At 37.2% G+C, this 14,517-nt stretch overlaps 1 protein-coding gene across 1 annotated transcript; it reads left to right on the top strand.

Moving 5' to 3' along the window:
• Positions 1-11,204: 11,204 nt before the first annotated feature.
• LOC306663832 (max-interacting protein 1-like) lies at positions 11,205-13,526 on the top strand (the record flags this gene model as incomplete). The annotated part of the gene is given in 3 exon segments (XM_079144405.1): positions 11,205-11,255; positions 11,257-11,457; positions 11,535-13,526. Coding segments are annotated over 3 exon segments (702 nt in total). The 3' UTR covers positions 11,985-13,526.
• Positions 13,527-14,517: the final 991 nt, after the last annotated feature.

The raw sequence follows: 14,517 nt of genomic DNA, 5'->3' as shown, positions 1-14,517 counted from the left end.
CTGTTGCATATAGTTTTCCAGTTTTTCCAGCACCATTTGTTGAAGAGGCTATCTTTTCTCCATTGCATATTTTTGGCACCTTTGTCTAATATGAGAAAATTGTATTTATTTGGGTTTGTGTCCATGTCCTCTATTCTGTACCATTGATCTACCTGTCTATTTTGGTACCAATACCATGCCGTTTTTGTTACTATTGCTTTGTAGTATAGTTGAAGTTCTGGTATTGCGATAACCCCCTGCTTCACTCTTCTTGCTAAGGACTGCTTTAACTATTCTGGGTTTCTTATTCTTCCAGTTGAATTTCATGATTGCTTGCTCTATTTCTGTGAAGTATGTCATTGGGATTTTAATTGGAATTGTATTGAATCTGTATAGCACTTTTGGTAGTATGGCCATTTTGACAATATTAATTCTGCCTATCCAAGAACATGGGAGATCTTTCCATCTTCTAAGGTTTTCTTTAATTTCTTTCCTTAGTGTTCTGTAGTTCTCATTGTAGAGATCTTTCACCTCTTTGTTAGATTGATTTCCAAGTATTTTATTTTATTTTTTGAGGTTATTGTGAATGGGGTAGGTTTCCTAACTTCTCTTTCTAATTAATCACTTATGAATAAAAATGCATTAGATTTAAGAGCATTGATTTTATATCCTGCTACTTTACTGAATTCACTTATGAGTTCTAAAAGTTTTCTGGTGGAATTTCCCGGTTCCTCTAAATATAGAATCATGTCATCAGCAAATAGGGATACTTTGAGTTCTTCTTTTCCTATTCATATCCCTTTAATTTCTTTGGTCTGTCTTATTGCTCTGGCTAGAGTTTCAAGGACAATGTTGAACAGAAGTGGTGAAAGAGGGCATCCCTGCCTTGTTCCAGGTTTTAGGGGGAATGCTTTCAGTTTTTCACCATTTAGAATGATACTGGCCATGGGCTTAGCATAGATGGTCTTTACAATGTTAAGGAATGTTCCCACTATCCCTATTTTTTCTAGTATTTTGAGCATGAAGGGATACTGTATTTTATCAAATGCTTTTTCTGCATCTATCAAAATAATCATGTGATTCTTGACTTTAATTCTGTTGATATGGTGAATTACATTTATTGATTTCCAGATGTTGAACCAACCTTACATCCCTGGGATAAAACCCACTTGATCGTGGTGCACTATCTTTTTAATATATTTTTGTATGCGATTTGCTAAAATTTTGTTGAGAATTTTTGCATCAATGTTCATTAAGGATATTGGTCTGAAATTTTCTTTCCTTGATGAGTCTCTGTCTGGTTTAGGTATCAGGGTGATATTGGCTTCATAGAATGAGTTTGGGAGGGTTCCCTCCTCTTCTATTTCATGGAATACTTTGAGAAGTATTGGAATGAGCTCTTCCTTAAAGATTTAGTAGAACTCGGGTGAGAACCCATCTGTTCCCGCAGTTTTCTTTGTTGGTAGACTTTTGATGACTTCTTCTATTTCATTACTTGAAATTGATCTATTTAAATTGTGTATGTCCTCCTGGTTCAGTTTAGGTGATTTGTATGTCTCTAGAAATCTGTTGATGTCTTCGAGGTTTTCTATTTTGTTGGAGTATAGATTTTCAAAATAGCTTCTAATTATGTTTTGTATTTCAATCGTGTCTGTCGTGATATTTCCTTGTTCATTCTGAATTTTAGTAATTTGAGCTTTCTCTCTCCTTCTCTTTGTTAGTGTGGATAAGGGTTTATCAATTTTGTTTATTTTTTCAAAGAGCCAACTATTTATTTTGTGAATTTTTTTCGATTGTTTCTTTTGTTTCAATTTCATTGATTTCATCTCTGAATTTAACTATTTCCTGTCTTCTACTACTTTTGGTGTTGCTCTGTTCTTCTTTTTCTAGGGCTTTGAGCTATAGTGTTAGGTCATTTATTTGTTGATTTTTTTCTTCTTTTATTGAATGCACCCCATGAAATAAATCTTCCTCTAAGTACTGCTTTCATAGTGTCCCAGAGATTTTGATATGATGTATCTTTGTTCTTGTTTACCTCTAAGAACTTTTTTATTTCCCTCCTGATGTCTTCTGTTATCCATTCATCATACAATAGCATATTATTTAATCTCCAGGCGTTGGAGTAGTTTGTGTTTTTCTATTCTGTCATTTATTTCTAATTTCAATCCATTATGATCTGACAGAATACAAGGTAGTATCTCTATCTTCTTGTACTTGCTAACGTTAGCTTTGTGGCATAAAATATGGTCTATTTTAGAGAAGGATCCATGTGCTGCTGAGAAGAAAGTGTATTCGCTCTTTGTTGGATGGTATATTCTATATATGTCTGTTAAGTCTAAGTTATTGATTGTGTTATTGAGATCTATGGTTTCTTTGTTCAATTTTTGTTTGGAAGATCTGTCCAGTGGTGAGAGAGGTGTGTTAAAATCACCCAGTATTACTGTGTTGTGGTCTATTTGGTTTCTGGAATTGAGAAGGATTTGTTTGACATACATGGATGAGCCACTGTTTAGGGCATAGATATTTATGATTGTTATGTCTTGCTGATTTATGCTTCCCTTAAGCAGTATAAAATGTCCTTTTTTATCCCTTCTGACTAACTTTGGCTTGAAGTCCACATTATCTGATATGAGGATGGATATTGGCTTTTTTCCTGAGTCCATGTGCATGGTATGTTTTTTCCCATCCTTTCACCTTTAGTCTGTGGGTATCTCTTTCTATGAGATGAGTCTCTTACAGGCAGCATATTGTTGGATCTTTCTTTTTAATCCAATCTGTCAGCCTATGTCTTTTGATTGATGAGTTCAGGCCATTAACATTCAGGGTTATTATTGTGATATGATTTGTATTCCTGGTCATTTGACTCATTTTTGTTTTTCAACACGACTTGGTTTCTCCTTTATTTGGCTATTCCTTTAGGGTAGTTCCTCCCTTTGCTGATTTACATCATCGTATTTCATTTCTTCTTCATGGAATATTTTGCTGAGAATATTCTGTAGTGCTGGCTTTCTTTTTGTAAATGCTTTGAGCTTTGTTTATCATGGAAAGATTTTATTTCGTCGTCAAATCTGAAGGTAAGTTTTGCTGGGTATAAGATTCTTGGTTGGCATCCATTTTCTTTCAGAGCTTAAAAAATGTTGTTCCAAGCCCTTCTAGCTTTTAGGGTCTGGGTTGAAAAATCTGCTGATATCCATATTGGTTTCCCCCTGAATGTTATTTGATTCTTTTCTCTCGCGGCCCTTAAAATTCTGTCTTTATTTTGTTTGTTAGGTTTTTTCATTATAATGTGCCTTGGTGTGAGTCTATTGTAATTTGTGTATTTGGAGTCCTCTTGTAGAAACCTCTTGTACTTGATTTTCCATTTCATTCTTCAGATGTGGGGAATTTTCTGATATTATTTCATTGAATAGATTATTTATTCCTTTGGTTTGTTTCTCTAAGCCTTCCTCAATCCCAATAATTCTTAAATTTGTCTTTTTCTTGATATCCCATAATTCTTGTAGATTCTGTTCATGATTTCTTACCATCTTCTCTGTTTGGTCACCTTTGTTTTCAAGACTAAATATTTTTTCTTCAATGTCTTAGGTTCTGTCTTCCAGGTGTTCTATCCTATTGGTTATACTTTCTATGGAGTTTTTAATTTGGTTTATTGTTTCCTTCATTTCAATGATTTCTGTCTGTTTTTTTTTTTTCAGTATCTCTAACTCTTTATTGAAATGATCTTTTGCTTCCCGCATTAGCTGTTTTAAGTGTTGAGTGGTGCGATCATTCAAAGCCTGCATTTGCTCTTTCATCTCCTCATTTGCTTCTCTGATCATTTTAATTATGTACATTCTGAACTCCCTTCTGAAATTTCTTCTGCCATGCTGTCATTGGATTTTATTGATGTAGCATCTCAGTTTGTTTGGGATATTTTCCTCCCTTGTTTTCTCATATTGGTCAGGTGTCTACCCTTGTAATAGTGAAACTCTATTGACTTATAGTGTCCACATAGATTTCCAATAACTCGCCTCTTAGCCTTCAGTAGCCTGAAGTAGTGGAGGAACTTCATAATGCAGTGATACACAAGGAAGCTGCCCCTCTAGAGGTGGTGGTCTTCAGGTGGGGTATATTTCCTGCTGGTGTGAAGAGGCATCTCCAATTGTTGACCGATGGTCAGTCAAAAGGGGGACTAAACTGTGGGCTGGGGCATGGCTGATCTGGGCCTGTGTCTCTGGTTCTACCGCCCTGGTTGGAAAGCCTCACCCAGCAGGGAAGACTCACCCGGTGGGAATGTCTCCCTGGGCAGCTCTCCTCTAAGAAGTTCCTTCCGGTCCAGAACTAGCATCTGGGCTGGGCCGCCCTCCTTTGTGATGTTCCCAGGGGTCTGGACCTACCTCCTGAGCCAGGGAGCCTCACCCTATGATTGAGACTCTTGATGGGCAACCCTCCTCTTCGATGTTCCCTGGGTCCTGGCCCTGCGAGGGACTCTCTCTCTGAGTGGCCCTCCTCTACAACATTCCCTGGGGTCTGGACCTACTGCCCAGGCCTGGGACCCTCGCTCTGCGCTAAAGCCTCTTGCTGTGCGGCCCTCCTCTACAATGCTCTTGGTTGTCTGGGTTCACGGCTCCAGCGGGGGCGTCTCACTGGGCAACTCTACTCCATGAAGTTCCCTGCATTCTGGGACTACCTACCTGTCCAGGGAGGCTTGCCCAGTGGGAGAGACTCACCCAGTGGCTCTGAGTTGGTCCTGAGCTTCTCAATACCTCCTCTTCTTGAATCCTGAGTCCTGTCAAAGGGCCTCCAGTCTCCTGTAGGTGTCTCAGGAAGGGAGCTGCCCTTCTGATGATGATGGCCACGCTCTCAGGAATAATTCAAAATGTCTGCACCAGACTCCAAAGCAGTTGGGGAGCCCCAGTGAGGGTGCGCTGAGTAGGCACAGGGGCAAGTGCAGTGTCTTTCAGCAGTAGGGGTCAGGCAGGCAGGCTCAGGATGGAGTATGACCTTGGCGTGGGTGTCAGGCTGGCTGGCTAGCTCTGCGCCCGATGGCCTATCAATATGTCTTATGAAGAAATTTTTATTAAAGGGTCAGTGGTCTTTGAAATGTTATAGCAAGTGCTTTTACAACCATTGTAACTATTCTACTTGGGTTTTACCCTTTCCAAATTTGTACCCAGTTTGTAGAAATACACAGAATACTTTGCAATACAGATTAACTACTAATTATTTAGAGAATCATCCAATTTGTGTGATGCCTAGTCACTACCTACTGACTGGCCACCATGTTGCATTTTATCATGTCATAAATACCTATCAGAGAGAAAATAAAAACATAAAAAGGAACCATGAGCTGCTTAGTTTTATTGATATTTAACTGATAAATTAAGATTTTGGAATAATCCCTGCTTTTTAATTTTTTTCAGGCTTATGTTGGTATTATCAAGTAGTGTAAAAAGTTATTTATGCTTTTGTGTATGTGTGTGTGTGTGTGTGTGTGTGTGTGTGTGTGTGTGTGTAATCAAAACACTGCCATATAAATAGAGCTAAATGGGAAAAGTAATAAAGCATGGATTGATACTCTTCCTAAAACTGACATATTAAATCTGATCAGCAGTTGTAGTCATACAGAAAGACCACCACTATTTTCTTAGTAAGAAAGAAGAGCCAAGGGGATAATGTTTACTGTCAAATATAAAACATACTTCAAGACAGCAAGGTCTTCTGAGTTTGGTCTCTTATCAGGTTAGCCTTGAGAGACAAGCTTGGCCTTGGAGACTCAAGAGTCATAGCTGACTTTGTGTTGTAGTTGTTTGTAGTTTCAAGGAAAACATGTGAGAACCATTGAGATCAGATCTATAAAGTACACTGTGTTTTCTATGACCATCAAGGTTTTGCTATTTCAACTTTGTTATCACTTTTTTATTTCATCATTGAGAATAATTTCTTCTTCCAAGTGGATTATAAGGTTTATTATATATATCTGCAAATTCTCCTTTTACAATCTCCAAAGACAGAAAAGGAGATTCACAAAATTCCTTAATTACGCTGAATGATTTGCGCCTGAGTTATGTGACTTCTATAAAAATGGATGCTAGAGTTTCAGAAGAATTCGTGGTTTTCTTCATTTACCTTCTAGTAAAACTTCCAGTGTAGTGTTTGGCTTTGGAAAGACAATGAACTAACAATTTTAAATTGATCAGCATGTAAACAGTTACCTCTAATTCATTCTGGGTGAAAGACAGGATTATAATCTTGGGTTTCAACATCATTCTGTGAGAAATGATATTTAGACTTGATAGGAAACAGTCAAATGTTTTTAAACCCCCAATTTTTAAATCCCAAAGTTTTAAACTGCTTGGACTAAAATGTGCTGTTCTTTTTTTAATTGATGATCTAAAGAGTGCATTGGAAGAATAAGGCATTATAGCTAAGTTATTCATGAATTGCCTTTTTTTCCTGAAAAAATTTCCTATGTATGATAGCAACTAGTTATAAGAAATTAAAAATTAGGGTGACTGTAGATAACAATAATGTACTGCATGTTTCAAAAAAAAAAAGAAAGGATTTTGAATGTTTTCAACATAAAGAAGTGATAAGGAGGAGACAGAGGTTCTTAACTCATTTGAACATTATACAATGTATTCAAGTGTCAAAGCATCACCTGGAACCCATAAATATGAATGATTTTTATACTTCAATTAGAATTTAAAAAAATAAAAAGAAAACAATCGAGGTAACTTAACAAGGGAAATATTTAATTTGTTTTAAGCCACCTCTGGGCATGGCTGTGTGTTAGTGCTGGAAGGACATAGTTCTTGTAAGATATATTAATCTTGGCCAAAAGACTCAATATTATCAGTGTGCTATTAATATTTATTTACATAAGTAGAAAATAATTACCCTCTCCTAGAAATATCTATTCTTCATGGCAAAATATCTTACCATTGTTCAACTTTTGTAAAACAGAAGTGTTCAGAGTAGCTGTTTGTTTCAGTTGCACGTCTAATTTATAAAAATCTCTGAAATATTTATGTCGCTTAATGAATAGATCACAGAAAGGTTTACTAAAACATCTTCCATTGATTTTTAACCTAAGTTATTTTATATTTTGCTTTGAATGGTCTCCAATTACAAATTCACTTGTAAGTTTTGTTTTGTAAAACAGTTTCATCATGGTATTTACTTCATTCAGAGTCTAATTAAGCTCATTTTACAATATGTTAAGGAGAAAGCACTTGACATGACAAATACAAAGAAGATTTTGGGGACCTCTTTTTAAAAGAAATCTTGTGACTTTAGATGCAGAAAATGAGAAATGGTGGGAAGTTTCAAACAAACAAAAATAGAATTGTACTTATGACTATTAAGTATAATTCCAACAATTTAGTAGAGTATTGTAAGAAAGATGACCTATCAGAAAGTCAGCCTCTTTAAAATCCCATCACAGTGAGGAAAGCAGTATTAGAAACACGCATAGTTGTACATTAACAAGAAGAAGGGAGAGAAATTTATTTGTCTCTTATGTACCTATACATTTATCTATTTTCATATAGCTCAGAAGGCAAAAAATTAAAAGAAAGGAAAGAAGAGAAAAACCTCATGGTAATTTTAGTTTGCTGATCATAGTTTTAACTGCAGAGCGGTGGAAGGGTGTGGCGCCTGGGGGTGGATAACATCTAGTGGTTGCCTTTACCACAGTCAGCTTAGGGGCTGGGACTAAGGAGGACAGGATGGTACGCAGACCCTGGAACCTTGCCAGCCATGACCATTAATTAACTTGAATGACTATGTTTCAGAATTTGTGAGGTACAAAGTGCTTTAAGCTTCTGAGAAAATGAAGACTTTTCAAGCAAAAGTCTTCTGTAGTTTTTCAATCAACTCTTTAAGTATGTACAATTATAGGCATTTCAATCGTATCTCTGAATAGGGGGACATTTTCTGAAAATTGAAAAGTGGGCTTGGTGCTGGTAAAACTGATTTATAGCAAAGACCACAATACGCACAGTTTAAAGTGACCAAAAGGAGAAAAGACAGAATTCAATCTCTGAACTTAACCAGATTGATTAATCCCCTTCTTATAAGAAAGGAAAGGAATTTGCAGATGATTTAGCAATATAGTGGATTTGAGTGTCTGTCAAATCTTTCACCCAGGTAAATGGAGTAAAGCTAGTGATCATGATGACCGATAATGCTGATTCTTTCTGAAGGAAAGTCTTCCTAAGCTGAAAATAGAAACATCTGGTTAAAGAGGGTGATGATCCTGCTTTAAAACAATAGAACTAAATATGTTCTGCTGTTAAAAACTGCAGAATGGGCCAGGTTTGCTGGCACACAATTATATTCCCAGTGGCTCTGGAGGCTGAGGCAGGAGGATTGCAAATTCAAAGCCAGCCTCAGCAACTTAACAAGGTCCTGAGCAACTCAGTGAGACCCTGTCTTTAAATAAAATATAGAAAATGGACTGGAGATGTGGCTCAGTGTTTAAGCACTCCTGGGTTCAATCCCTGGTACAAAATACAAACAAACAAAATCCTGCAGAATGGAAAGAATGCCTCAAATGGAATGAATTGTACAGTAATAATTATGTTTGTATGTTTTATAACCTATGACTGGAAATGTTCCTTTTATAGATAGTATAGTCAGGCTAATTGGATTATATATAGAACAATTCAAGTCGTCTAAAACTCTTAAGCTATTGATAAATGGATATGATTCCTGATATTTGAAATAAGTAAAATTGTCAAAATCAAAGCTGTCTCTCCAACTGTGAAAATCATCAAAATAAAATTATTTCAAGACCTGATTACTACATTGGCATATTCTAATAGTTATTGTTTTGCATAATTGCCTTATTACAATTAGAAATTTACCAGATGGCTCTTTTTAAAGGTGTCATGACATTGTCTTTAAACTTGGTTGTCTCTACCATGGAATTTTTTAATAGATAGGTATATTGTTGTAAGTGACCCACCACTTTTTAGCTTAAAGATCATTTCTATTGGAAAAAAGTTCTATTCCTTCATAGTTGAAATGGAAAATTGAAATACCAGTACAAGATGACAAAATACAAGATGATCAATATATAGTTATGTCTTTAAACTGAAAGACATCTTAAGGCAAATTAAAGGGAATGGGGGAAATAGTTGGGAATTTTGAGGGTAGCATTCAGCTAGTAATGGAGAAGTTTAAGCTTGGAGATGGTGGAACATGCTTCAAGGAACCATGTTCCAGGAAAGGGGAAAGACAGATGAAGTGAGAGAAAGGAAAATGGTGAGAATTTCAAAGTCTAATTTTCTTATGTGCAAAAACTTCTAACTTCTCAAACATGGATTTGATCTTCTATTTATTCAATAAACTTTAATTGAACATTTTTGAGGCACCAGTAAGCAATATAATCCAAAGAGGTTTTAGATGAATTGTGTAAATTTAAGGAATTCTTATACTTGAGGGAGAATAAACAATCATTATGCAGTGTAATAAATATGAGAGTAGGGTACAAATAAATTAGTAATTTACCAAATAGTAAGATTTTGTGGGAGGTACGTGCATTTCAGGAAAAGGATAAAGTGAAAAAACATTTTAGGGCCCCAGATGAGGAAGGGAAGGGAGATGGGAGAAAAGTTAGGGAAGACGTGAGTCTTTTGTATCTACAAAAGCTAGATTGATGAGGGTGCTCTTCCTTATTTCTGAGGAGATTCAAATTGGCTGAACAGACAAGAGAAAATTGTCAGAGAATTTTAACTTTGAGTGACAGGTTCAGAATTTTGTTGCAGGCAAATCTCTTTTCAAATAGTAAAGAGGAAACCTGGAGACTGGTGACAGAATTCTGCTAAGATGTTAAGAAAGATGATGGAGGTCTTGACCAGGGAAGATGAAAAAGGAACTGGCAAGAAATTAAATATTAAGGGTGTAAATATGGTGATAGGCCCAGAGGTTTCATAATCACTTATAGGGTTAAGGATTGAGAGTAGGCAAAGGAGAAGATTTCAAGGTTTGGAGTAGAGAAAGTGGATGGGTAATGGGGACTAAGTTCTTGTGTGTACAAATAGAAAACTTTCTTCAGATGTAAACAGTCCCTTCTGTTTTCTCTTGCCAAGTTTATATCTTCAGGATATTTGGGGGTAAATATGCATTCTGGGGAAAACATATATGTTTGGAGGGCACTTGTCAAAAATAAGCCAGATGTGGTGGCACATGCCTATAATCCCAACAGCTCAGGAGACTAGGCAGGAGAATTGCAAGTTCAAAGTCAGCCTCAGCAACTTAATGAGGCCCTAAACAACTTAGTGCAACCCTGTCTCAAAATAAAAAAGGAAAAGGACTTGGGATGTGTCTCAGCAGTTGAGTGTGCTTAGGTTCAATCCCTGGTACCAACATAAATAAATAAATAAATAAATAAATAAATACCCCCCCTCCTCCACATATAACAACCAAAACCCAGTGGCAGTATGCTTTTGGTATCAGGGGAGAAGACTTTTTCTTAAGAATTTTAGATGCTTTATGCATCCTTAATATGCTTTTGGGAGAATAGAGAGTTGTTTAAACCTTGTATTATTACATTATAAATATGAGTCAATGGGGCAGAATGTATTCTAAAATTTATGGTTTCCTGTGAACATTAGAACAAATCTCCCAGGTTGGGATTTGGTGGTGCAGTGTGGGAATTTTCTGTGCCTTTTATCATTGAAGTCAATAACTTTTAGTCCAAGTTATCAGTTCAAAATAAATGGGGGCCATTTGCTATTCATTTTGTGAGGTGTGGACAGTAGTCTGATAAATGAACAGGCTTTGGATAATTTGAATAAAATCCTTTTATAGGTAGTGCCTTGTGCACTGCACAGACTAAAAAGTATGTTATTTCAGATACAGGAAAAATGTGGATGGAGAGTCTATTGATGGAAGAATTTTTGGATATGTTCTGGATCTAAATCTGTAATTGTGATAGCTCAAAAAATATTTGTAGGTCTAGGGAGGAAGAAGGAAGAGGAAAGTAAAGAAATTCAGGATGAATGCTGCAGACAGGACAGTAGTTTGTTGTTCTTAGTTTTTTATGAGAAAGCAAGATGTCTCAAACCAGTTCAAAATATAACATCAACTTCATAGGGGGTAAGTAGGAAAAATACACACATACACACACACACACACACACACACACACACATACACGCACACACACACACACACACACATGCACGCACGCACACACAGTATTTCCTCAATATACAGACCTTAAAATCACCAAATAGGATGATCAATGTGCAGCGCCTGCTGGAGGCCGCCGAGTTTTTGGAGCGCCGGGAGGGAGCGAGAGTGTGAACATGGCTACGCCTCATCATTCCCTTCCATGCCGAACCCCCGGCTGCAGCATTCAAAGCCCCCACGGAGGTTGAGCCGGGCACAGAAACACAGCAGCGGGAGCAGCACCACCAGGACTGCCAACAGATCTACACACAATGAGCTGGAAAAGAACCGGAAGCACATTCTAGAGAAAACAAATACGTGTTAGGAGGATAAACAAGATTGGTTTGGCAAGAACTTTCATTAAAACTCTTACCTCAACTAATTGTACTTAAAGGACGAGCTCATCTGCGCCTGTGTTTAGAACGCTTAAAAGTTCTGATTCCACTAGGACCAGACTGCACCAGGCACACAACACTTGGTTTGCTCAATAAAGCCAAAGCACACATCAAGAAACTTGAAGAAGCTGAAAGGAAAAGCCAGCACCAGCTTGAGAACTTGGAACGAGAACAGAGATTTTTAAAGCGGCGACTGGAACAGCTGCAGGGTCCTCAAGAGATGGAACGAATACGAATGGACAGCATTGGATCAACTATTTCTTCAGATCGTTCTGATTCAGAGCGAGAGGAGATTGAAGTGGATGTTGAAAGCACAGAGTTCTCCCATGGAGAAGTGGACAATATAAGTACCACCAGCATCAGTGACATTGATGACCACAGCAGCCTGCAGAGTATTGGGAGTGATGAGGGTTACTCCAGTGCCAGTGTCAAACTTTCGTTCACTTCCTAGAACCCAGCATGACATAACAGTGCAGGGCAAAATATTCACTGGGCCAATTCGGTACAATCTCTTAAATTGGGTTCATGATGCAGTCTCCTCTTTAAAGCTAAACAAAACTATACTTGAACAAAAGGGTCATAAGACCTGTATTTAAGCAAATACTTAGCAAAAAGTGGGGTAGAGCCTCCCCAGCAGAACAAATATACTCAGAATATTCATATTGGAAAAAAAATCACAATTTCTAATGACAATGGAAAACTTGTGTGAATTATCTTGATTTGATTTAGTTGATTTCAAAGAGGACACTGGAGATTCCATCCTCTTTTTCTAGTTTGCTCATACATTGAGTAGACACATTGAAAGATGGGGGTTATGAACCCTTCCTGAGCTTTATGGCCCTAGAAACAAAATCAAAACCTATAGTAAAGAAAAGATAATCAGGCATTAATCTTGGATAGCTAAGGAGCTATTAAAACTCAGCCTGGGATAGCTTATCATGAAGCCTGTGGATGATCAATTCTTTAAAACAAAAACGAAACAAACCCAAACTCATTTCACGCTCTACAAATGGAGAGACTCCCATGAAGCCTTTTGAAAGGGATCATCATGCAGCTCAGCTTTCTGTTGGATTCCACGCTAAACAAGCTAACCTTATCCTGCATTGTTAGCACTAGGGCACCCAGCCGCCATCTCGCCATCCCATGGCCTCGGGGCTGCATGGGGCAGTCCATGCATGACAGCCTCTATCACACAAGGCCTATGAGTAAGGATTGGGGAGCCAGAAGGAAAAAGCTCCACGTGCCTGTGTCTGCATGGGTCAGAAGAGTTGTGCACTCAGATTAGCAGGCCAAGGTCGGAGCCACGGCAGCATTTTTATTTGAGATTTTGATAACTGTTTATATGTGTTGAAAACCAAAATGACATCTTTTTAAAGCTTGTCCATAAGTAAACATAGATGTCTTTTATAGTGGAAAAACACATGGGAAAAATCATCTATTTTGATGCAGCATTTGATAATGATAAAACATCTCACACCTCACTCTTTATAGTGCACAAAATGAATGAGGTCTGGGCTAGGTAGAAAAAAGGTCAATGCTGTTTTTGTTTTCTTTTAGAATCATTACCTTTTACCAGCTTTTAACCATCTGATATCCATAGTAGACACACTATCATAGTTAACATAGTTAAGTTCAGCACTTGTCTCATTTTAATGTAAAGATTTGCTTCCATTTTCTACAGGCAGTCTTCTTCACAATCCCACTGTGCAGGTGCTATTGTTGCTCTTATAAATGTTTTCAGAAATGTTATTTTCTTCGAAGTGAAATTTCTAGCCTGCACTTTGATGTCATGTGTTCCCTTTGTCTTTCAAACTCCAAGGTTTTCCTTTGGTCCTCTCTCTCTTACCCTGGGAAGCCTTCCTGGAGACCTTACCCCAGCTGTTTGGACTTTGTATACTTTAAATAATTTAACTACCCTTAATTACTTAAAAAAAAAAAAAAAAAGCTTTATGATTTTCATAACTTATTGCTGATTTTAATGGGTTGTTAATTTCAGTCCTGTAGTTTTATTTTATGTTTAGATAGGGCTGGGCAAGGAAAAAGAAAATAAAGACAACCATATTTAAAAAAAAAAAAAAAAAAATCACCAAATAATCAAAGGGAAAATGCAGGGCTGGGGTTGTGCATCAGTTGTAGAGCTCTTGTCTAGCAGGTGTGAGGCACTGTGTTTGATCCTCAGAACCACACAAAAATAAATAAAATAAAGGTATTGTGTCCATTTACAAGTAAAAAAATATTAAAATATAGGGAAAATATGAAAGAAAGCTAAACTGGAACAGCTGGAATAGCATTATCCCGTGTATAGGGAATATTTTATTTTAAACACTAACAGAAAATATATCTAAAGAATCATTCCAGGAAACACCTATAGAATGAATATAGTTAGAGTTAAATTTTCTTTATGGTTTGATTTGCATAGTTATTTTTGAGAACTCTATGGATTCTAAGTATGTCCCTAAGATTTTATTTGTTGAAATGAAGTATGAATAGCTTTTTTCAAGACTTTTAAACACTGGATTTCAGACTGTATCTGGAAACATAGTAGGCTCCACTCAGACATATTCATGGAGAACATTTGCACATCTTCAAGGAAAGACTGAGGGCTTTAACCCTGACATTGGGAACAGGAAAAGAGTGCTTGCTACCCCAATATGGTAATTATCAATGGTAATATAGGGATTGATCAAATTCAGCATGGTGGCAGAACTATGTTACTGTGCCACAGTTTGCATCTGGAATGTCCTCAAGGGTCCATGTGTTGAAAATCTACTCCCCAATTTAGTGCTATTAGCAGATGGTGAAATCTTTAAGCAGTGGCACTTAATGGGAAGTCTTAGGTCATTGGGCATGCCCATCAATGGAATAGTGGGACTTCAGTCCCTTCCTTTCTCTTTCCTTTCTGGTCATCGTAGAACAGGTTTTTCTCTATCATGTCCTGCCACTTTGATGTCCCATCTCACCACAGCCCCAAAAGCAACAAGACC

This window comes from Sciurus vulgaris, assembly GCF_902686455.1.
Source record: "Sciurus vulgaris genome assembly, chromosome: 6".
Classification (NCBI taxonomy): Eukaryota; Metazoa; Chordata; class Mammalia; order Rodentia; family Sciuridae; genus Sciurus; species Sciurus vulgaris.
Note: the sequence above shows the minus strand (reverse complement) of the source record. Positions and strands in the feature narration are given on the sequence as shown.